The 21,850-nt window shown below is 35.3% G+C and overlaps 1 protein-coding gene across 2 annotated transcripts in view; it reads left to right on the forward strand.

Moving 5' to 3' along the window:
- AKAP9 (A-kinase anchoring protein 9) overlaps nt 1-21,850 on the forward strand; it is a 110,251-nt gene that overhangs the window by 41,061 nt on the left and 47,340 nt on the right. For both annotated transcript variants that reach the window (XM_050709061.1, XM_035545395.2), the window contains exons 8-21: nt 659-3,103; nt 4,599-4,812; nt 5,655-5,734; nt 7,365-7,503; nt 7,930-8,027; nt 10,692-10,803; nt 11,286-11,484; nt 13,601-13,697; nt 14,555-14,647; nt 16,397-16,765; nt 17,755-17,979; nt 19,110-19,250; nt 19,801-19,904; nt 20,708-20,913. In XM_050709061.1, coding sequence (XP_050565018.1) covers nt 659-3,103; nt 4,599-4,812; nt 5,655-5,734; nt 7,365-7,503; nt 7,930-8,027; nt 10,692-10,803; nt 11,286-11,484; nt 13,601-13,697; nt 14,555-14,647; nt 16,397-16,765; nt 17,755-17,979; nt 19,110-19,250; nt 19,801-19,904; nt 20,708-20,913 — 4,522 coding nt within the window. The remainder of the gene's footprint in view (nt 1-658; nt 3,104-4,598; nt 4,813-5,654; nt 5,735-7,364; nt 7,504-7,929; nt 8,028-10,691; nt 10,804-11,285; nt 11,485-13,600; nt 13,698-14,554; nt 14,648-16,396; nt 16,766-17,754; nt 17,980-19,109; nt 19,251-19,800; nt 19,905-20,707; nt 20,914-21,850) is intronic.

Consider the following 21,850-nt stretch of genomic DNA (forward strand, 5'->3'; position numbering starts at 1 on the left):
CATGTAATGCATACACAGTTTTTAAATCTGTGTAAGACCACATGTGTTGACTTATCTGTTGATATTAAATGCATAATATGCATATAATTTAGAGCTGAGGTGCTTATGTCAATATTATTCATCATTTTTTAAAAAAATTGCAGAAATATTTTCAATTGATGAAACTATCCTGAAAATTAGAATGTCTTTATAAAGTGATATCTTTTTGTTAGAAAAACAATAAGAACCTGCTTGAACAATCTTTTTTGTTTTGAGGAAAGAATTTCTTCATGTACATTTTATATTGTCCATGATGGTAGACTTCTTAGAAGTACTTAAAAAATAAAAAAAAAATCATTAAAAGTGAGAAAATACAAAGTTTTCAGTAGATTGTGCCAAATATCTTCTGAAATATCAGAGCACAACTAGAAAAAAAAGGGAAATAATTTTTGTTGTGATTTTTTCTCTCCTTTGGAGAGCAAAGGAGAGAAGTCACATATCCCAAATGTACAGAAAACCTCCAAAAGAGGGCAAGAAATAACTTATTTAGTTTTTATAAATGATCATTATTCTATGATATTCTCAAGAAAGGCATTGTGTTTAAATAGCTAAATGTATAAATGTTCTAATGTGTTCAGGAAATGAACTAAACATAAAAATGTTTTTGCTCATTTTTAAGGAAAAGCACAAAAACGAGGGTGAAGATATGAGTAGACTACAAGAAAAAGAAGCATTAGTTGAAGAGCTGGAAGCAAAACTTGGAGAAGAAGAAAAAAATTCATTTCAGCTTAAGGAAAAATTATCAGATGTCAGTAAATTACACGAAGAATTAAAAGAACAGATTTCACTAAAGAACCAGGAGATAAGTAACATGAGAGTTGAACTTACCACCTACAAACAGAAAGAAAGACAATGTTCTGATGAAATAAAACAATTAATGGGAACTGTGGAAGAACTGCAGAAACGATGTTATAAAGACAGCCAGACTGAGGCTGACATTGTGCAAAGAATGGAATTGGAAACACAAAGGAGACTGGCACAACTTCAGGCTGAATTAGACGAAATGCATGGCCAACAGATTGTCCAAATGAAGCAAGAATTAATTAAGCAACATGCAATGGAAATTGAACAGCGTCTTTCACAACAAAAAGTAGAATTGGAGAAAACTTCAAGTCTGTGTTTGAATGATAATGTTAATAAAGATCAAATGCATTTAATGAATATTAAAATTAATGAATTGAATGTGAAGTTGCAAGATGCTGATAATGAAAGGGAAAAAATAAAGCAAGAATTGTCACAACAGATGGAAGTAATTTCAGCAGAGAAGTCTCTTCAACAAACTAAAATTGAAGATCTTTTCCAAGAATTGAACTTTTCAAGAGAGCAGGTTCAAAGAGCCAAACAAACTATAATGGATATGGAATGTAGGTTGAATGAAGCTGAAAAATACCAGTTTGTGATTGAAGATCTAAAAACTCAACTGGCTTCTGCCTCTGAATTTAGGAAGGAATTGGAATTAAAACATGACGCAGAAGTCACAAATTACAAAATAAAACTTGAAATGCTTGAACGGGAGAAGGATGCAGTTTTAGACAGGATGGCAGAGTCTCAGGAAGCAGAATTAGAGAGACTGAGGACAAAGCTTCTGTTTAGTCATGAAGAGGAACTTTCCAGACTTAAAGAAGACTTGCAAAAAGAGCACATGGTGAACATGGAAAGCCTTAAAGATAACTTGAATATGCACCATAAACAGCAGTTAGATGGTATACAAAAAGAAATGAGTCAAAAGATAGAAGTCATGCAGCTTGAAAAGGACAACTTAATCACAAAGCAAAATCAGTTGATATTAGAGATTTCAAAATTAAAAGATTTACAGCAGTCTATTGTAAATTCTAAATCTGAAGAAATGACCCTTCAAATTCATGAGCTGCAGAAGGAAATTGAAGTGCTTAGGCAAGAAGAAAAAGAAAAAGGTATTCTTGAACAAGAAATTCAAGAGCTGCAGCTTAAAACTGAATTGATGCAGAAACAAATGAGGGAGACAGAAGATAGCCTTCAAAACAAATGTTCAGAACTTGAAACACAAAATAACCTTCTTCAGGGGGAAAACAAAACTCTGGAAGAGAAATTAAAAAACATGTTGGTAGTCTCTGAAGCAAATGACATTGTTAATGACAGTATTAGTTCTAAGTCAGAAAATGTGGATGTGCAAGAAAGAATAGAAAACCTGATTGCTGAAAATGAGCAACTCAAAAAACAAAACAATCAACTCCAAGAGGATACTGAAAGGCAGAAGAGTGCATTTTTGTCTACTGAGAAAGAACTTGAAGCTAATTATAAAAAGCTGCAGAAAGAGTGTGCAAGCCTTCTGAAGGCAAAAATTGAGTTAGAAGAGAACAATACTAAGCAGGAAGCTGAATATAAAGTCAAACTCAAAGCTTTGAGCGAAGAACTTCAGCACTTGCAAAGCAATAGACCAGTTGTATTTAAAACTAGAACTGCTGGTTTTGAAGGGAGTAAAGAAAAGATGTCCAGGGCAGACACACTTGAGACTGGAGAAGTTGTTGAGAAAGATGCGACAGAACTTATGGAAAAGCTTGAGGTTACCCAACGTGAGAACCTGGAATTATCCCTTAGACTTTCTGATCTTTCTGAACAGTTAAAGTCAAAGCACAGTGAAATTTGTTGTTTAAATGAAGAAGTTAAATCCTTAAAAGATGAGAAAGAACAAGTTCTAGCAAAATGTAAAGAACTAGAAGATATAATTAGCTATGCTCAGAGAGGAAGTATTAGTAGTACTGGACCTAAGACAAAATGTTTTAAAGGAAAAGCCATAAAGACTGCTACTCCAGCATCTGAGAATAGAAGTAAAACATCTGGTCCTAGCAATGAAGTAAATGAAGGAACAAATGTAAGAGAAAATCTGGGTTCAGGTAAAGATACCAGTCATCAGGTAACAAAAGGAAAGGAAATTCAGCAAATGTTGAAACCAGAGCAGCCATCTCTTGTAGAACATTTGCATGAGATGACAGACAGGCTGCCAGATGAAACATCGTTAATAGCCAGTACACAGAGTGAAAATAATAATCTTCAGCAGCAAGTGAATACATTAAAATCAGAACAGGTATGTTACATAAAACTGTAAAGAACCTACCTACAAAAATTTCTAGGAGCTTGCCCTTGGATCTTTGTATCATGTTTTTCCTTTTAGCTGCTTTAAAGTGCATTTGCATTGTGATGGGTGCGTGGCAGAAAGTGGCCAATGGTTGAAAGTGATTGCATGAATGACCAGACCTTGTAACCATAGTCAACGTGTATAAGGATGCTATTTTTCAGTGAAAGAAATACCCTTTGTTTGCATTTAATTAAATCAACAACGACAAAAAAGTAAGGAGGAGAAGACATCTAGAGCACTTCATCTTTTGATATAGCATTTACCGTAATTACTTGAGATGAAAACTTATGCAGGACACATTGTTTCCTCTGGGATTAGCTTTTCAGTACTGTAAGTTCTCAGGTAAACAGTACAAGGAGAGAATGAGACTCTTTACTTTCTCAGTCATCTTTTACCAAACTTATGAAATACTAATATTCCACTATCAAAATTTTTGTGTATGTGTGGTTATCACTTTTTGGATGTGAGTGTAAGAAGAGATGCAGATTTCTAAAGGACATGGGAAGATGGTCTTAACTGATCCGAAGTTTGGTATTCAGTTAAGTCAAGGTACTCTGGTCCTCAGTCAGCTGAGAATTCAACAAATAAAAAGGCCATGTTTTCTGTGTGGTATCTGTTTTTAATCTTCAAGCACTGGTAGTCAGTCTTGCTGAAGTAATTTAAGTTATTTGGAAATTTGTTTCCCAAGGCAATTAACATCACCAATATCCATAATAGCAGAAGCTATTTTTCAGACACTCAAGGCTTTTTTTGAGTCACAGAATAATGTAATTTGGAAGAGACATCTGGAGGTTTTCTGGTCCAAACCCTACTCAAAGCAGGGCCTACTTAGTTCAGTTATTTATTTATTTATTTATTTATTTAAAATTTGCTCATGTCCACAGATAGATTGACCAAATTCTCATCTGGTTGATGTGTATGCTATTTAAGATGCCTCTTTTCAGGGAAGTTTCACTGGAAATCAGTAAGGACGGTGTCCTCTTTGGCACCTATCCACACCTGAAAATAAAGTGCCTCAAAAGACAAAAATACGGTTTGCAAATGTGATTTGCTGTAATGACTCCATAGAACATAATCTGCACTGAGATTATCTGAAGCATTCAAATTCCCAACCATATGGTAACTGTAAGGATATGTGTTCTCAATATTAAGTGCAATGTTTAAAGGTCATTGTGCTTGCAGCTGTTTTTCCCAGGGCAGAAACTGAAGAATATTGTGTTTTGTCATTTAGTTTGTTTATTTTATTTTAAGTTAAAGAAGTGTCTTACTATTTTGTTATGATTTAAGTTTTTAAAATGTGTATATTTAAACTTTTATTTAATGTGTAACATATATGCAGCATTCCATTCAACATACTAAGTAGTAATTCCTGAAATTCACAAAGACTGGACATTTCTTGTTTCTTGTTTCTTACTCTTTGTAAAATGTCTGTTTTTATTCAAAGACTGATTTACAGCTACAGATGGAAGCACAGCGCATTTGCCTGTCCCTGGTTTATTCAGCTCATGTAGATCAGGTTCGTGAGTACCTGAAAAAAGAAAAAGAGAGTGCACTTCGCAGTCTTAAAGAGGAGCTTGCACATAGTCATCTACAAGAGATGAATGATCTTAAAAAAATGCATCAGCTGGACCTCCAGACCTTGAAAATTCAGCAAGCAGGTAATGACCAAAATTACAGGAGAAGAGCTCTTGGAATGAAAAATAGTATCTTTAATAGAAAAAAAAAAGCACAGGAATCTGGGGGGAAGTGTGTGTAGCTGTACAACAAATTGTTTTTATAGAACATTTTGAAGTGGTTTTGTGCCAAATTATTTCCCCATTATAATTAGTCTATTGCTTACTTAAAAAATAAAATGTGTGTGTGTATACATAGCGAGCAAGAGAGAGAGAGAGAGAGAAAAGGAATGGAAAATATTGCAGCTCACGTTTTGCTCTATAGCTCCTAATTCGTATTAGGTCAATTAATTCCAAAGAAATATATGATAGATTCATCTATCAGTTTGTACTCCTTACTACAATATTAAACAAATGCATTAACAAAATATTTTTTAGCTTCTTTCATTCAATTTCTGCTTCGGCTTCCTGCCCACATTATGTAAGCTTCTTTGATACAACTTTCAGGAATATCGTTCTTTGCATTTCTGCCTCAGTCAGCTTTTATGTTATCTCGTTGCTTTTCCATCACTCCATCTGTCACTCCATGATATGCCCTTTTGTGATATTTTTGGCATAATAACTTCTTTGCCCTCCAGTATATTTAAATAAAGTTTGATCTTTCCAGAGCTCACTGACACATGAAGCCATTTCTTATCCCTTATTCCTGTTGAACGTGCAGTTTTACTCTAATAATTGAATCTATCTCTGTGATGGAACAAGAAAGAGGGAACAAAAAACTATGCATTTCTAAGAGGAGGCAGTCTCACTGATGCAGGGAATTAGGCCTTTGAAAAATTGTTGTGTATCGAGTACTTAAAAATAATATCAATAATTTGTGTTCATAGATGATGAAGTCATGTCTACTCAGAAACTTATAGAAAAGCTGAATGAAGCTGTAACTGTGGAATGTTCTAGGCTCACACAGGTAAGACTTAACAAAAAGCCTTTTTTAAAATGGAACTTTTGTAAATGAAGAATTATGTGTACAGTGAGTCACCATGTTTTTCTGCATATTTAACTTGCTGTAGCTGACCCTGCTTTGTGCATCATCCTCAACAGGTTTTCTTTGCAGCTTTTCTCTTTGCCTTGATCTCTAGATACAGAATGATCTTCTAAAATAAGGTTGTAAGGGTTTTTGCTTTTTTTTCTAAACTGTTTCATGTCCTTGTCTTTTAATCTTCCTTTTTTTATTGTTGTTTTGTTTTTTATTATCTGCTCATTATATTTGCCAAGTATATTTGCCTTTGGAAAAAAGTTTTGGACTGTAAGTTTTTTGACTAAATAGCTGTCAGACATCACACATGTTAACACAAAGGACATCACCCTCTCATATCAACAATAAGTCATTTCTTAGCTGCAGAATATCTTTCAAAGACTTCAAGTGTTTTAGAAGTACATCAGAATTGCTGTCTATATTGTTTTCAGTAGCTAAATATTATGATCAAAAATTGAGGATCGTTTTTAGTCTGTATTCTAGTATCAGCCACTAATGACACTATTTTACCATATATTTTTTGAAGACTACTTATTTCTGGATAAATTAAGCTATATTCATAAACACTATATGCCACAATTTTCTAATCTTTAATGAATTCAGTTGTTGTGTTTGGTGGGGTTTCTTTTCTTTCTTTGCTGGCATATTTTCAACACCTTTTTTGAAAAGTGGATATCAGAGTTAGTGGAATTATTCTACTTGAGAGCCACCATGGTGGGGATTAAGCAGGACTTCATGACAGCTCACAGAAAGTAGCGGGTGGATGAAATTCTTTGGCATTATTTCAGAGCTAGGAAGAACGCTGTCAAACTATACAATTCCATGTTGAACTTTCGGAAAAATTACGATTTTATTTTTGTAAGTTGAATTTAGTGTCTTTTGATTTCAAAATGTTTATATAAGGAATCCCATCGTTTGCCTTGGGCAGGCCAAGTTTCTCTTCAAGTATCATGTATCTTCTGAAAGCAAATACATAAATCTTCTGTTCACCTACTCTTTGTAAACGTGGTGGCTATTTTGCTGGCCACATGGAACCAACAAATGTGAGGCATTCTTTTTATGATTTGCTTGCATTTTTCTGCTGCCATTCCATTTACTGAATATTTAACAACAAGATGAATGGTAAGCTCTGAAAAGATAAAAATTTCTGCCATAGGGAATCCTTTTTCCAAGTAAAACTGCAGTTAACCAGAAAGAAACATTTACAATGAGAAAAAAACAATTTACAATTACAAAATTTACAAGCAAGAAACATTTACAATGTAAATTTTCTTTCAGCATTGATAAAGGAAACCTTACTATGCAAAATTTTAATACTTAAAAGCATGAACTTAAATGGCTGTGCCAAAATATACATATTTATGTTTTAGCTGGAAAGTCTTTTCATACATGTTTCTTTTACCAGGAGTTTTAAAGGTTGTCTAGGAACATCTTATGCCATCATTTTTACAGAATATAATATAAAATAATAATTTCTTGTCACCATTTTTCTCTGTGAATTATCAGTGCTACATTAATAAACAATTCTTCACTTTTTTTCTTTGTTTCATTCATTTTGCAGGATTTGTGTGATAACTGGAATGAACAATCTTCAACTGTTATAGAATCTGATCATAGGGAACAAGATATTTTCCATAGACCTGCTGATGAGAAAGAAAAACTGAACGTAGAATTACCAAGACACAGAGGTCAGGCTCACGGTAATGACATTCTACTATCATATTGGTTTAAAAAAAAAAAAAAAAAAAAAAAGATTTCAAGTATTTTAGACTGACAATTATACCATTAGTTGTTCAGGTGCTATTTCATGTGCCTAAATAGCTGCTTTATAGATTTCCTCACTATTCTGAACAACTTTTCTTGTATTTTCTTGTGCTGTTTTCATTATAGTGGAAATTGTTGAAAAAAGTGATTATTTCTTCTTCTGTAGAAGAAGCAGGCAGACATACCAAAGAAAATCAACACTATATAAAAGTGTGTTCTAAAACTTGGAGGTGCTATCACTATGTAATGCTTATTGGATAAGTCTTCAGTGAAGAACTTGTGAACAATACATTGTATTAAAATTTATGCTTGAATGTTCGATTTCAACTTTTTTTAATTTCCTGATCATCTATGTAATTTAGCTTTGCAAGAACATATGGAAGCACTTCTGCACAAGATAATGGAAGAATACAGTAGGCTGACAGCACTTCAAACACAGTTGATGAAGGATTGTAAACAGGTAAACTTTTTATGATGTTGGAGCGTATAGGCCTTTGAGTTGTCTCTCTTGCATGAATTCCTCCTGGATCAGGGAAAGAATGTATTTGAAATTGCGTTTATGCATCCTGGTTGAGTGGCGTAGCAGTGCCATGGTTAGATAAAATGGAGTAGGCTGCTGCCTATGTGACAGAAGTGTAGAATGGCTGAGGTTGGAAGGCACCTCTGGAGATTGTCTGTTCCGATCCCTGCACAAAGCAGACTTAGCTAGACTAGGCTGCCTAAGACTTAAGTTTTGGGGTTTTGAGTGTCTCCAAGGATGGAGGCTACGCAGCCTTATTGGGCAACCTTCTCTTCTCCAGGCTACCCAGCTCTCTCAGACTTTCCTTGTAAGACCGTTACGTCAAAGCTCATCTCCTCATGAGATTTTTTTTTTATTTATTTATTTTTGCTCCTACTCACCTAGTTTGTGGCTGGACTCACCCCTTCTCTCATACTAGATAGCACAGCACTGGACCCAGCTTTCCAGATGTGTTTCACAAGCTGAGTAAAGAGAGAGGATCACCTCCCTCATCCTGATGGCAACTCTTTAATGCAGTCCAAGGGGCTGTTGGACTTTTGTTGTAATGGAACATTGCTGGCTTCTGTCGGACTTGGTATACACCAAGGCCCCCAGGTCCCTCGTTCCAAAGCCACTTTCTAGCTGGTCAGTCCCCTGCATGTTCCTGGTGCAGAGGGGTTATTCCTCTCCAGGCACAGGACCTTGCATTTCTCTCTGCTGAATTTTATGAGGCTCCTTTCAGCCCATGTCTTTGTCTAGCCTATTGAGGTCTCACTGAATGGTAGCACAACCATATAGTGTATCAACCAATCCTCACAATTTTGTATAGTCTGCAAACCTGCTGAGGGTGTGCTCTGTCCCATCATCAAGGATGTTACTGAAAAGTTTAAACAGTATTAGCCCCAGTAGCGACCCATTAGGTACACCAGTGACTGCCTTCCAACTGGACTTCATGCACCAGTCACAACCTTTTAAGCCCAGTAGTTCAGCCTGTGTTCAGTCTGCCTCACCATCCCCATTCTGCATTGATTTGTCTGTGGGCATTTAATGGGAGGCAGTGTAGACAGGTTAGTCAAGCATGATTTCCCTTTCATAAATCCATGCTCCCAAGTGGAGTATCTTTGTGGCTTTGTGTGTTTAGAAGTGGTTTCCAGAATGATTTGCTTCATCACCTTTCCGGAGATCAAAATGAGCCTGACTGGCCTGTAGTTCCTCATCTTCCTTTTTTCTCCTCTTGAATGTAGGAGTGACATTTGCTTTTAAGTCTTCAGAAACCTCCCCCAGTCACTGTGGCTGCTGAAAGATAATCAAAAATGACCTTGCAGTGACATAGATCAGTTCCCTCAGCACTCGCTGGTGCATTCCATTAGTCCCAATCAAATTGCTCACACCCAATTTGTTTAAACGTTCCCTAACCTCATCCTCCTCCAGGTAAGCCTGTCTTGCTTCAAACTTTTACACTGCTCTCAGGGGGCTGGGAATCCAGAAGACAAATCTTATCAGTAAATTTGGAGTTAGGTACTTTGATGTATTAAATAAGGTACTCTAGTTATATCTAAAGATTTTTGTAGGTAACATGTATTGATGGACATACATGTTAAAATATATATTATAGAATCCCAGAATCATTCAGGTTGGAAAAAACCTCTAAGGTCATCTAGTCCAACCTTTAACAGAGTACTAAAGTCCACCACTATGGACTAACTGTGCTACTAAGTTCTAAATCTACACGTTTCTTGAAGACCTCTGGGAATGGTGACTCAACCACTTCCTGGGAAGCCTCTTCCAATGCCACACAAACCTTTCAGCAAAGAAATTTCTCCAAACATCCAACCTAAACCTCCCCTGGTGCAACTTGAGGCCTTTTTCCCTTTGTCTTATCTCTTGATGCCTGGGAGAAGAGACCGGTCACTACCTCACCTCCTTTAAGATAACTGTCAATCTCTTAAGGTCTCCCTTGAGCCTCCTCTTCTCCAGACTAACAACCCCAGTTCCCTCAGCCGCCCCTCACAGGACTTGTGTTCCAGGCCCTTCACCAGCTTCATAGCCCTTCTCTGGACATGCTCCAGGGCCTCGATATCCTTCTTGTAGTGAGGGGCCCAAAGCTGAACACAGTACTCGTGGTGCGGCCTCACCAGAGCTCACCTCCCTGGTCCTCTGGCTACCCTGTTCCTGATACAAGTCAGGATGCCACTGGCCTTCTTGGCCACCTGGGCACACTGCTGGCTCATATTCAGCCAGCTGACAACCGATAACCCCAGGTCCTTTTCCACTGGGCAGCTTTACAGCCACTCTTTCCACAGCCTGTAGCGTTGCATGAGGTTGTTGTGCCCCAAGTGCACAACAGTGTGCGTGTGTGTGTGTGTCTGGAACCAGAAGAATTATGGCCTAACAGTTTATATGCAGGGAGAAGAGTTTGAGATTAATAGTGGACATTCTAGACAGTCTGATCAACTAGTTATAAATGGCTTCTTGATCATTCAGGCTGTAAAATGAAATGTATTTGTTAGGCCAGTTACATTCTTTCATGTATTGCCACCAACCTTTCTTATATGTTTATAAATAAGGTTAATATTTTTGCATTATCTCTATGCAAGTTGTCCTTTTTATTTATTTATTTCTTAGGTCAAAGAACCATGGTTATCATCTTTGGAACCTGAGAGAAGGAAAGAAGAGGAACCTAACCATCTGGAAACAAGAAAGGAATGTCTGCAGGCCCCTTCACAGGGTCTAATGGGTAAAAATATGCATATACTGGTTTTAATGTATGTATATTCAAAAGGGGGGGCGGGGCAGGGGCAGACAGAGTCAGAGAGAGAACAACTTTAAAATTTAACTGACTCATAGTTTACAGCATCTTGAAGCACTTAAGGATTTTTGCAGATTTTACATAAGTATGATTTTCTTTAATCTCTAAAATCTTTAATCTCTAAAATATTCTATTAAGCAGCTTTGGTTTGGTCTTTACCAGTTTTCCACTGGTAAGAGTTTCTTTTACCCTTATCAAATAATGGAAGATGAAGGTTTTATTTAATTTTGCAAAATGGAAGACTAAGTTATTTATTGTGACAAAGTAATTGATATGGTACGAGGAGAAACTTTTAACTGCTGCAATTCTTCAGTTCCATCACTTGTAATAGTTTGGGAGGGAGGTGAATTTATATTATTGTAATTTAATTATTTTCCCTCCCTTTCCCTATTCAAATAACCTACATGTAGATCCTAAAATTCATGAGTACTGTTGGAAGGAGATGGAGAACATTAAAACACAACTTGAAGAACAACATGCTCAAGAAGTGGAGTACCTCAGGTCCTATTTCCAACAACGGCTGAAAGAAAGTGAAGAGAGGTACATGACAGAAATTGCTCATTTGCAGGATAAGCTTCGGAGTACTGGGGTATCTTCTGACTACACGAGGTATTAATCAGTCCTTTAATGCTTAATGCTTATAACTTTGTACAACATTCAACCAGAAGTGTTCCAAGTAACCGTTCATGTAAAGCTATGTGTTTTACTTTAAAATTTGTGAAATTCTTTATAAACACATCGCTCTCATTCTTTTATTCTTTCAAGAGATGTTGAATACTACCAAGAAACGACAAACATTACAAACAAGGTAGTGCAGCATTTAGAATTATGAAATCTTGTTAAACATGTAGTATTACATTTTTATAGGTAATAAAGGAAGATCTGTTAGTTAGAATAATGTATAAATGTCCCTTCATGTATATGAGCTTTTCAGACATAATTTCAAACCATCCAACTCAACCGACCGCCACCCCCCTTGAAACTCCAGACAACAAACTTGACATTGAGGGATGCCTCACGTAGGGTAGTTCCATGGAATCAATGATTTTTTAGAATGTGTAGCTAATATTTGTGACAGAATTGCAGTACACTTAATGGATTTTGTCTTTTACTAAGTCATGAGGCATGGGACATTGCACATCAACCTCTTTCTGGCCCTGGCCGGTATGGCCACGCAAGCCTGAAAGAGGTGGGAGTTTCCTGGGGGAATCTTGACAACTGTGAAGCCTGTTTTTGGTTGGTTGCTAATTCTTTCACTGACTCATTGGATGTGTTCAAGGTGTGGTGGGTGCTTTTCATTGTTGTCTATTCAGTGTCCTCTCTGGATTCCTGTTCTTCATTTTGTTTTGTTTGCTACACTCCAAATCCATTCAGTGTTTGTGTTTTTCATTTCCCTTACTCTCCCTTACTTGAGGGAGAACTGTCAGGGTTTAGTAGTCAGACTAGTGCCCAACTGTAGAGGGGAAATGAATAGACACAGTAGCAATGAGAGATGTTACCTGGGGGGGCGGAGGGGAGGAATTGTTTATATGTTTCTAGAAATTGTGTAGGTTTTGATACACTTACAACAGCACACTTTCAAAAAGCAAAAGGACTGTGGTGAGATAAATCCTTAAAGGTTGAGAGAAATTGAGATAAAATTATTTTTCTTCAACTGTGACCCATCATAACCCAAACAGCTGTTTTACCCTTATTATTTGATCACAGCCTTTTCTCGGCCATCTGTGTTTTTCTATCTTTTAAACAGTATTCCTTTCATTCCTTAAAATATATTTTTGGTCTTCATTCATCAAATTAAATATGAATGCTAAAATAATGGGTTACTTTTTTTTTTTTGGTAGCTAAAATGTCACAAGGTTTATAATTCTTTTTCTGGACTCCCATTTCAGGATAATCTAAACCAGCTCTCAGATTTGAGCGAAAGAAAACCTTGATAGTTTCTCTAAAATCCTAGTGTTGATAAAGACTGTAAGTCTCATAGATAATAGTTACTTTCTAAGGATCTGTTTTGCTCCCTGTCTTTTAGCAAGGTATTTTTTCTTTGTGGTGGCAGATCACAAAGACTAGAGCAGGGGGTTTTCTAGGTAGTTTGGTACTGTATCTTATCCTTTTGGCAGTGTATTTCTGTTAAGTCTTTTTCAAAACGTAGTGAAAGGGGAACAGTGGTGTGTGGTTGTGTTTTGTTTTGTTTTTACTCATTTGCAGCAGGCAATATATAGGGCAGTCTTGTTAGGGGGAAAAAGTCTCTGAATATATTTCAGCATGTTGATATCTAAATGTAAAATGAATCATTGTATTTCATACTACTTTCATGTGTATGCCTTTTCTTACTTAGTCATATCAGTGAGGAATCATATCCTAATGATTCAAACAGGCACTGTAGTATTCATCTTAATCGTGGCAAGTCACCAAGCACAAAATATTCTCAAGAAGCTGTGAAAGACTTGTTTGTGTGGTGTTTGGCAAAACTGATGCTAAGTGTTAGTTTGAAAGAGCTAGTGTATGGAAGGCAGATGAATTATAAAGTCAAGTATATGAAATTAATGACATGGGGAAAGGTGTGTTGTGAAAAAAAGTATTTGCAGTTATTGAATATTCAGTCTCTGAATACGTATGATGCATAGTATATTTATATGTGTACATATTTGAATAGAGGAAAAAATAATGTATATTGAAAGACTGAATTTATTTTAACCCTAGCTCCCTGTTTCTTTTACCTTTTTAGTATATCCACAGATTCACAAATGAAGCTAAAAGAGGTCTTCAGAAAAGTGAAGTGCACTGAAAATCTTCATCAGCAAAGAGCAGATGTAGCAATGGAGGTATCATATAACTGTCAATACTTATTCTATAACTGCCAAACATTATACTGCCAATATAATTTAGACGCTTTGGGTTCTCAGATGAAATTGAAATACAGGCTAATATTTGTTAGTAATAAAATAATCGTCTTAATACTGTGCTCTGCAGACCACGTTAGAGAAAATAGAATAATATATAAATTTTGCCAAAAGGTATTTCTAGAAGTTATGAGCAATAAAACATGCTTTATTGATCCTGTTTTTTCAATTTTATTTTTCATTTATTCTCTGAACAAAACAAAAAAAAGGGGGGGGGGGGGGTTGGACTGCCCCTTATAAAAATAGGAAAACATTAGTGTTCAAATTCTGGGATTTTTCCAGGAGTCTTTAAAATATTCTGACTTTCCTTTAAAGACTAGTTACAGAAGAAGAGTGATTTAAGTGAAATGATAGTACTTTTTAAGTATAGATGCATTATATTTTGGGGGGAAAAATGTTTCCAAAGATTGTAGAAGCCAAATGCAAATGGAAGAGACTCCATTCCTCCTCTAGGAGGCTGACTCCAAAATTCTGCATTTGAAAAGCAGCAACACTATTTTCTGTTGTGGTCCTGTAGTTTCTCTCTTGTTTTCTTTGCATTTTGACAATTCAAATAGTGCTGGAAGATCAGTTGTTTCAAACTCAACTTTAAAAATCAGTTTTGGTGCAGAAATGAGGCAAAGTCCTTTACCCAGTTCTTGTATGTTATAATTCAAAAATACGTGATTTAAAAGAAATAAATGTGACCTAATTGAGGGGAAAAAATCTCTTCAAACCTTTAAAATCTATGAAATGAAAGTACAAATACATGATATGAGATTTCTTTTTTTTTCTTACAGCTTGCTAGTGAAATTGAAATGAAAAATGATCTGGATGTTGTTCAATTGCTAGAAAAGCAGTACCAAGAAAGATTAGAAGAAGAAATAGCAAAGGTATTACTTTTATTGTTACTTTAAAATATGTTTAAAAATGCTATCACTTTCATTTGCTGTTCCTGACAATTGCCATATTGTATACAGTTTATTTTTTTAACAAAGAATTGTTTTGTTCTGATTTTGAATACGAAAGTCTCGTTAACAAACTTGCTGAAACTTGCTTTGTTGTGTTTTTTTTTCATTGTGGGATATTAAGTTCATTCCTGTAGTGCCTAGTTTCATACCTTTTCTTTTGTAACCAGATGGTCCTTCAATTAATGTACTATTCATAATTCTGTTAGAATGTCTGTTCATAGGCAAAGTGGTGGTTGTATTTATTCTCTTTTAAAACTTCAATGAAATAAGACAACGCGGAACCATACTCACTACCAGAACTTATTTAGTGAATCTAGGGACGCAGAGGGTGGATTTCTTGCTGCTTTAGGATTAACAGATGCTCAGGTTCAAAAGGAGTTACAGTTAACAGTTTCACATTATTTTCTGATCATATTTCAATGTGTACTTTCATGTGCTGTGTAAAATGTGTATTTTTTTATTGGATCTGGTGACTTTTTCTGAAACATGAGAATTAACTTCTAGGCTTTATTTATAAGAGTATACTAAATCATTAGTAGATTTACTTATTAATTGACTTCCAAAAACATTTTCATTTCTTTGTGGAATGAAGAATTCTCTCTGCTTTTTATGTGTTTATGCCATTAACATGGCAGGTCACAAAACAGGTGAATCAAATTAACATAAGTTAAAAATTGGAAAAAAAAAAAAAAAAGGAATACTTTGTCAAAAGGTTTGTTGTCAGAGTTCAGAAAGATGTTATAGCCAGTTATTAATGAGGATGACATTAATGTAAGTAATCAAAATTGCTGGAGTAAATGTTCCATCGGCCTCATCTGCTGCCAAGAAAATCCATCTTTATGGGAAATGGGGAAGTAAAGTGCATGATTGGCTTGTATTTTGTTATGGAGGGTTTCAAGTTCAAAAGACAAGATTAGGAAGGAAGAGTTAGTTTTGTTTTGTGTTGTTGTTTTTTGTATGCGTGTGTTTTTGTTTGTTTTCAAGTGTAACTTCTGTATTTATTACACATTTTTACTGTCTCTGTTCTAAATCTAGCAAACAACTACTCACTTGATTAGAAAAGGGGTTTATTTGTATTAGAAGGAGATGCTTAGCAATGCAAAAGTTACCAACCTGTTGTAACTGCAACTGCAGCTATTTAATGCCTGTAGAAGTTTCTTTCTAAGGAATAAAATACCTGCACTGAATATGAAGCACATGGCACTGCTTCCCCGAAGTTCAATGTCAGTGAAATATTTATGGATGATACTTGGATAGATAGAGGAAGCTAAGCATGGCTGGACTTAGAACAATATCTTAGAACAATATACCAGGACTTTTTGGAGTCACCTTGTAGAATCTAGGCTATTTTTTTTAAGGGAACTACATAATTTCCTGCTTTATATTATATTTTAATTGAAAACAGCATCACAGTTTGTTAGACCACTTTAAACACAGCATGTCTGTATTTTAAGATGTGACTGTTCATGATATTGACAAGGTATCTATATTCCCTTACCTTTCTAAATTCTATTTTAAAAGAATGGTAAAATCATAGTTCAGAACTTTTAGTATTCTATTTATATTATTGATGGTAAGCAGTGAGATTTCTTCAGCAATAGGAAATACTACAAAGTATAAATTAGTACACTGCAGAGTATAAATTAATACATATTTCTTGTATTTATTCAGGTAATTGTGTCAATGAGCGTAGCATTTGCCAGACAGAGTGAATTATCAAGAATTGCTAGGCAGAAGAAAGAAGAAACACAAATACAAATTGCACATCAACAGGGAAAACATTTTGAAATTAAAAAGGAGTGTAATGAAGAAGAGGTTGACAGCCCCCTTAAAGCAACAGAAAGGGGTAGTAAGCCTGAAGAAGAATTGAAATCACTTTGCAAAGAGCTCACCGAAGAATCTGGTGAGATGAACTTACTTGGAAAACATCTTTGTTCCAATAACGAGTCTGGTTATGTGTTAGGACAGACCACTCAAGAATCAGTGATTTCTGAAGAACTTTTCTCCCATGTCAAAGGGCATATGTCAGAAGAAACACTGGTAAGTGTTTTTTGTTGGTTTGTTTTTAAAAAAATGTAACAACATATTTGAATAATCATTCAAATGGACTTGTAGTTCCATTTCAATGGGAAGACACCAAAAAAAGAAATTAAGATGAAAATTCAAAATTCAATTGAAAAGTTTCCCTTTCCCTTTAAAAGGGATGGTAACTTTAGGTCTCAATTATCTACCTTCTTTCCGATGTTCTACTTCATTATCATAGCATTACGCTATGCCATGAGGAAAGGAATATAACCGTGATTAAAGGAAAACATTATTCTATTTTGTGGTGAAACTGTATTGCAAGCATAAGTTATATAAAGACTTTTTAAACTAAGTTATTTTCTAGTACTTATGCATGGGACAGATTAAAAGTTTTGTTTAAAAAGTTCGATTCCCTTGTAATAAAGGATATCAGCTGAAGAAAAAAGTTGTAAAAGTAATACATAAAGCATATATCTAATGTTTAGCACTTCAGAAACATAGGGGGAGGGGTAAGGTCTTGGATAAATATGGTAAAAAGCAGTCATAAATTTTGACTACAATTTAATCCTGGTTTAATTTTTTATTGAATTTTGCACTAACTAAAGCAAAAATTACACCTTCAAATTTGTGAAACAGCTGAATATTCTAGTCTTGTATTGATAGTGACTATATCTTGATAGTGACTGTATCAGGAATTGTAATGTTCCTGTTTTGTATGATACTGTTCTCTCAAACTTCTGTTGCAGTATACACACATACTCACTCACTCACTCACAAGCATGTATATCTGCCACTATGTTTTTTTGTTGAGATCCCTGTGAGCTAAGAGGCATTAGAGTTATTTTGAAAAGCTTGTCTTTTTAAGTGGAGAACCTGGACCTTTCAAGAAACAGGCACAACGATAATAGCTATTTCAGTTTGTGAAAGTATTTTTAAAATGTTTTGAAATATTTTCTAGAAACTGTCTTTGAACATGAAATGCTAAAATAGTTCCAATATTTCAGCGCGACAATGTGGTAACAGCATCAGACACAGAAACATCGAGTCAGCTGTTGTTGTATGAGGAGCGTTTGGAAGACATGCGACAGGAACTAGTACGGCAGTATCAGGAACATCAGCAGGCAACGGAATTACTGAGGCAAGGGCATATGCAGCAAATGGAACGTCAAAAAGAAAATCAAGAGCAACTCTTAGCAGAGCTTGAGAGTCTTAAAGTGCAATTAGCTGAGGTAATATGGTGCCTGGCACAGTGAGTTAAAAATGATTTAATGAAGAAACTTCACCACTCAGATTTATGTTTATTTATACTTGTGTATCTATTAAGAGACACACACATTTAATATATGCATGCACATGCATGTGTGCACGTACTCACATATGTTTGTGTGTACTGGAACTCATTAATTTATCTTAGTAATTAAGTCTTCAAAATAACGTCACTTACAGGCTTCTCTTCAAACCCTTGAAGACAAATTAAAAGGCAAAGTAAACAGAATTCAGAAAAATTTGCCTTGCTCTGATTTAATTTCAACAATGTATATTTACATATGGAAACAGTAATCAATGAATTCTAAAATTCCTTGATTTCACTGTGGAGTGGAACTTGGGTTCCTTCAGACCTTACCCAAACTGTTCTGCTTAAGTTTGGGCTCAAGGAGCTTGGGAATCTAGAGAGCAAGTCACTTGCTTTCTAGTTGTCTGGCTCTTCTCCAGCAGTGTCAGGTGTCTGTTTCTCTTAGGTGCTTTGTAGCATCTTTCTATCATTTATCCTGACAATCCTTTCTTTTGATTTATACATTGTTTCTCCTTTATCCCTTTGCCAATTGCAACTGCATCTTTTGTCCAGGCTAGCAAATTCCTGAAACTGCTGAAAAATCAGTTAGAGAAATGCCAGCAGCATAAGTTCTGATTATTTTTTTCATGTCAAGGATGTTTATGCATAAGAACTGCATAGGAATTTGTGCATCATGTTTAAGCCATCGACTCTTCTAGCAATTCTGAAAGAATGTGTGTAGGCTTTTTAAAAAAATAACTTTTCATCTTTTACTCTCTGTTGTGCAAAATGTACGTACTATGGCATGTAACCTTTAGAAGTTAAACTTTCAGTTTACATTATGACCACCATATTTCATGATGAGTGTCCAAATTCTATGAAAACCTTAAATAAGCTATAAAATACCAAAAGAATTTACTAGCCGTATTTCAGTTTTAGAAAGCTTTCAATGTCTTTATACCCATTTAAAGAAGTGGACTGAATTTTCATTGTGCAAAATACGTAAAAAAATTAGAAGTGACAGGACTCACTAATACTCAGAAGCCTAAAAACCCAGTGTGTGCCTCTGTAACACTTCTTTCTTAGCGTGTCTCAATGGAGAATGACAGCCTGGCTGCAGAGAGAGAGAGAATTCTTTTAGAAGAACTGGAATCATTAAAGCAACATTCCTTACCTGGAAAAGAGAGGCAATTCCGTGAGCTACAAAACAACAGCACACAAACTGAGGTAAGTGTGGACTTTGACTGTCTTGGCAGCTGTGGCATATAAAACTGGTAAGATCTGGTTTTGCTGGAAATGTTTTTCATGTAATATACTTTCCTAAAAGATGTTGGGTACTTCTTGGTTTGAGCAGGTTTAAGAACTTGTAGAGTTTAAGGTACTGGTAAATATAGTTTTTTTTTACTTCAGGTAGTCGGAAGCAAGTTTAACAACTTGTAGGTGGGGATTATTAATATAGCTGTTTGCTCAGGTAAACTCATATTCATATTGCTATAGCAACAGCAAGCACAGACTGTTTAATCAGCATAACAAAGTTCTTTCTAATAAGCCCTGCCTTGGACTTCCTGTTTTGGTTTTTGTTTGGTTTAGTTTAATTTTTCCACGTAGGAAAAGTATTTCTTGATTTGTGATTTCACGCAAAAGTTTTATTAACAAAACACAACTGATTTTAGTTTTAAATTTCATATTTTACTGCTTATCAGAAGAATATGTTGTTCCTGGCATGACAGGATTTCTCTCTATTTTGTCTTCTCTCCCTCTGCAAAAACTTGCTCAGAATGAAAATGAAAACCAAAATGATGTGAGAGAGCAAATCTCGGTGGATAAAGATGGAGGAAGAAAGCCTGACGAAACATCTCCAGATCTTCTTTCTAAAGAAAGGTGCTTAGAACTGTTAGTTAAAAATATATTATTTAAAGAAAAATCGTGGGTGATATTTTTGCTGTTAATAATATTTATAAGCTTTATTCTGACAGAACTTCATGATAATTTTTGATTCTAGATAACCATATTTCTAAGTTTACATACTTAAGATGAAATCAAATCTTATGTTTTATAAAATGTAATTTTATAATGGCATAGAGGATGAACCAAATTTTAGTCTGTTTTACTCTTTCATATTACACATGTACATAGAATTATGTCATTTATACAGATGTGTATAAGTAACACATTGTACATATATGAACTAAACTTATATGAATATAATTGTATTTGATAATACATTTTGAATATTCTGTAACTTTTGTGATCTATGTAGGTGAACAATCTAATTGTCACACTGAGAAAAGAGTAAGAGTGAGTATTTAATGGGTAAATACCAATTTGAGAAATATTTATATTTATAATATTTGAGGATATTTAATGAATACCGGGCAAAGGTGGACCTCTGGCTATTTTAAAAGAAAAACTAGAAAAAATACCAAGATAATGTAAAATCTTGATAAATAGGATAAATAGTTTCTTTTTACACATATTTTGTAAAAAAAAATTAAAAAAAAGAATTTTAGCACAAATGTGCTTTTTGATATTTATGTATGTTATGTGTTTTTTAGTCTTAAAAAAGAAATCTTGACTTTGCCAATTCAGTTGCAAATTTTTCCTGGTTGCAGTGGTGTGTAAGGGATAAAACACACTTTGAAAGCAGGGGAAAATCAAAGGTCTGATTAATTTCTGTCCTGCAGGCATGGTTTTCAGAAGGCTAATCAGAAACTCATGAAGATTCTTTTAGAAGTTGTGAAGACGACTGTGGCCACGGAGGAGACAATTGGTCGCCATATAGTTGGGTTGCTGGATAGGTCTGGGAAAGTCCAGCCTTCCAAACCAGCTGGATGGGACGCAGACCCAGAGGAGTCAGTAAAACCTTGTGTCCGTGTGGGATATGAAAAAGGTACTTATTTTATGGTTTTCTGTTTCATAACAAGTAGCATTTGCATGCTTTCTTTCTGATATTTAACTACCCTTCATTTTGAAGTTTTTAATTAAAAACAGTATTTATTTATTTTTTACTATCAGTCATTTGAATACATATGATATCTCTTCCTAAGAGACAGCATTTCAGGAGTTGGTTTTGGATATGACCCAGACATGACTTTTGCAAAGCCTGCAACAGAATGGGAAAGGGAGAAACATAAAAAATAATTATGTTCCTGTCAAAGGGGGAAAAGAGGAAGAGAATGAAATATAGTTCAGTGGAATCTTGCATCAACTTAATGCCCCGTATACACGGGGAATGGAAGCTAATGTCAAAGCATGTACCTCTACTAGTACCCGTAGTGTACATAGGGATGTTGCTGGTCACTGAGACCAGCTGACATGGGACAGCCTGTATTTATGCTTGTGGCCTTTCTTAACCTCCCAAAGAGGGTGGGTGCATGCAAACAGACTTTTGGAAACAGTTTCAGGAACTTTCTAACTCCCAAGCTGTGCGCATCAACTGTTTGGAGGAGTGCTAGTTGGCATGAGCCTAAAGGAGCATTTTAACGGTGTAGGTAATTGCTTACTGGTGCCTAAGAACTTTCCCAGGCATTGCTTAATTTGCTATGATTATGCTAAGGTAGCGTCTGTTCATTTCTCTTTTGGGCAAGAATAGGAGCTCTGTCATATTGCCATTTAGGTACCCATGGTACAAGAAGCTAGTGCAAAGATGTGTATGTTTGTCCTGGGTCTTAAGGGCAGGCAACATGCAACACATCAGTTCAGACTAAAACACATCATGCATCTGTTTTTGTCTGGGATTTTAACTATTGTGAATGCAAAAAAGAAGTACTACTTTTCAGTATTAAGAAAATATATACTACAGAGTAATCATACAAATAGTAAACAAA

The sequence above is a fragment of the Cygnus atratus genome, chromosome 2 (assembly GCF_013377495.2).
Source record: "Cygnus atratus isolate AKBS03 ecotype Queensland, Australia chromosome 2, CAtr_DNAZoo_HiC_assembly, whole genome shotgun sequence".
NCBI classification, from domain to species: domain Eukaryota; kingdom Metazoa; phylum Chordata; class Aves; order Anseriformes; family Anatidae; genus Cygnus; species Cygnus atratus.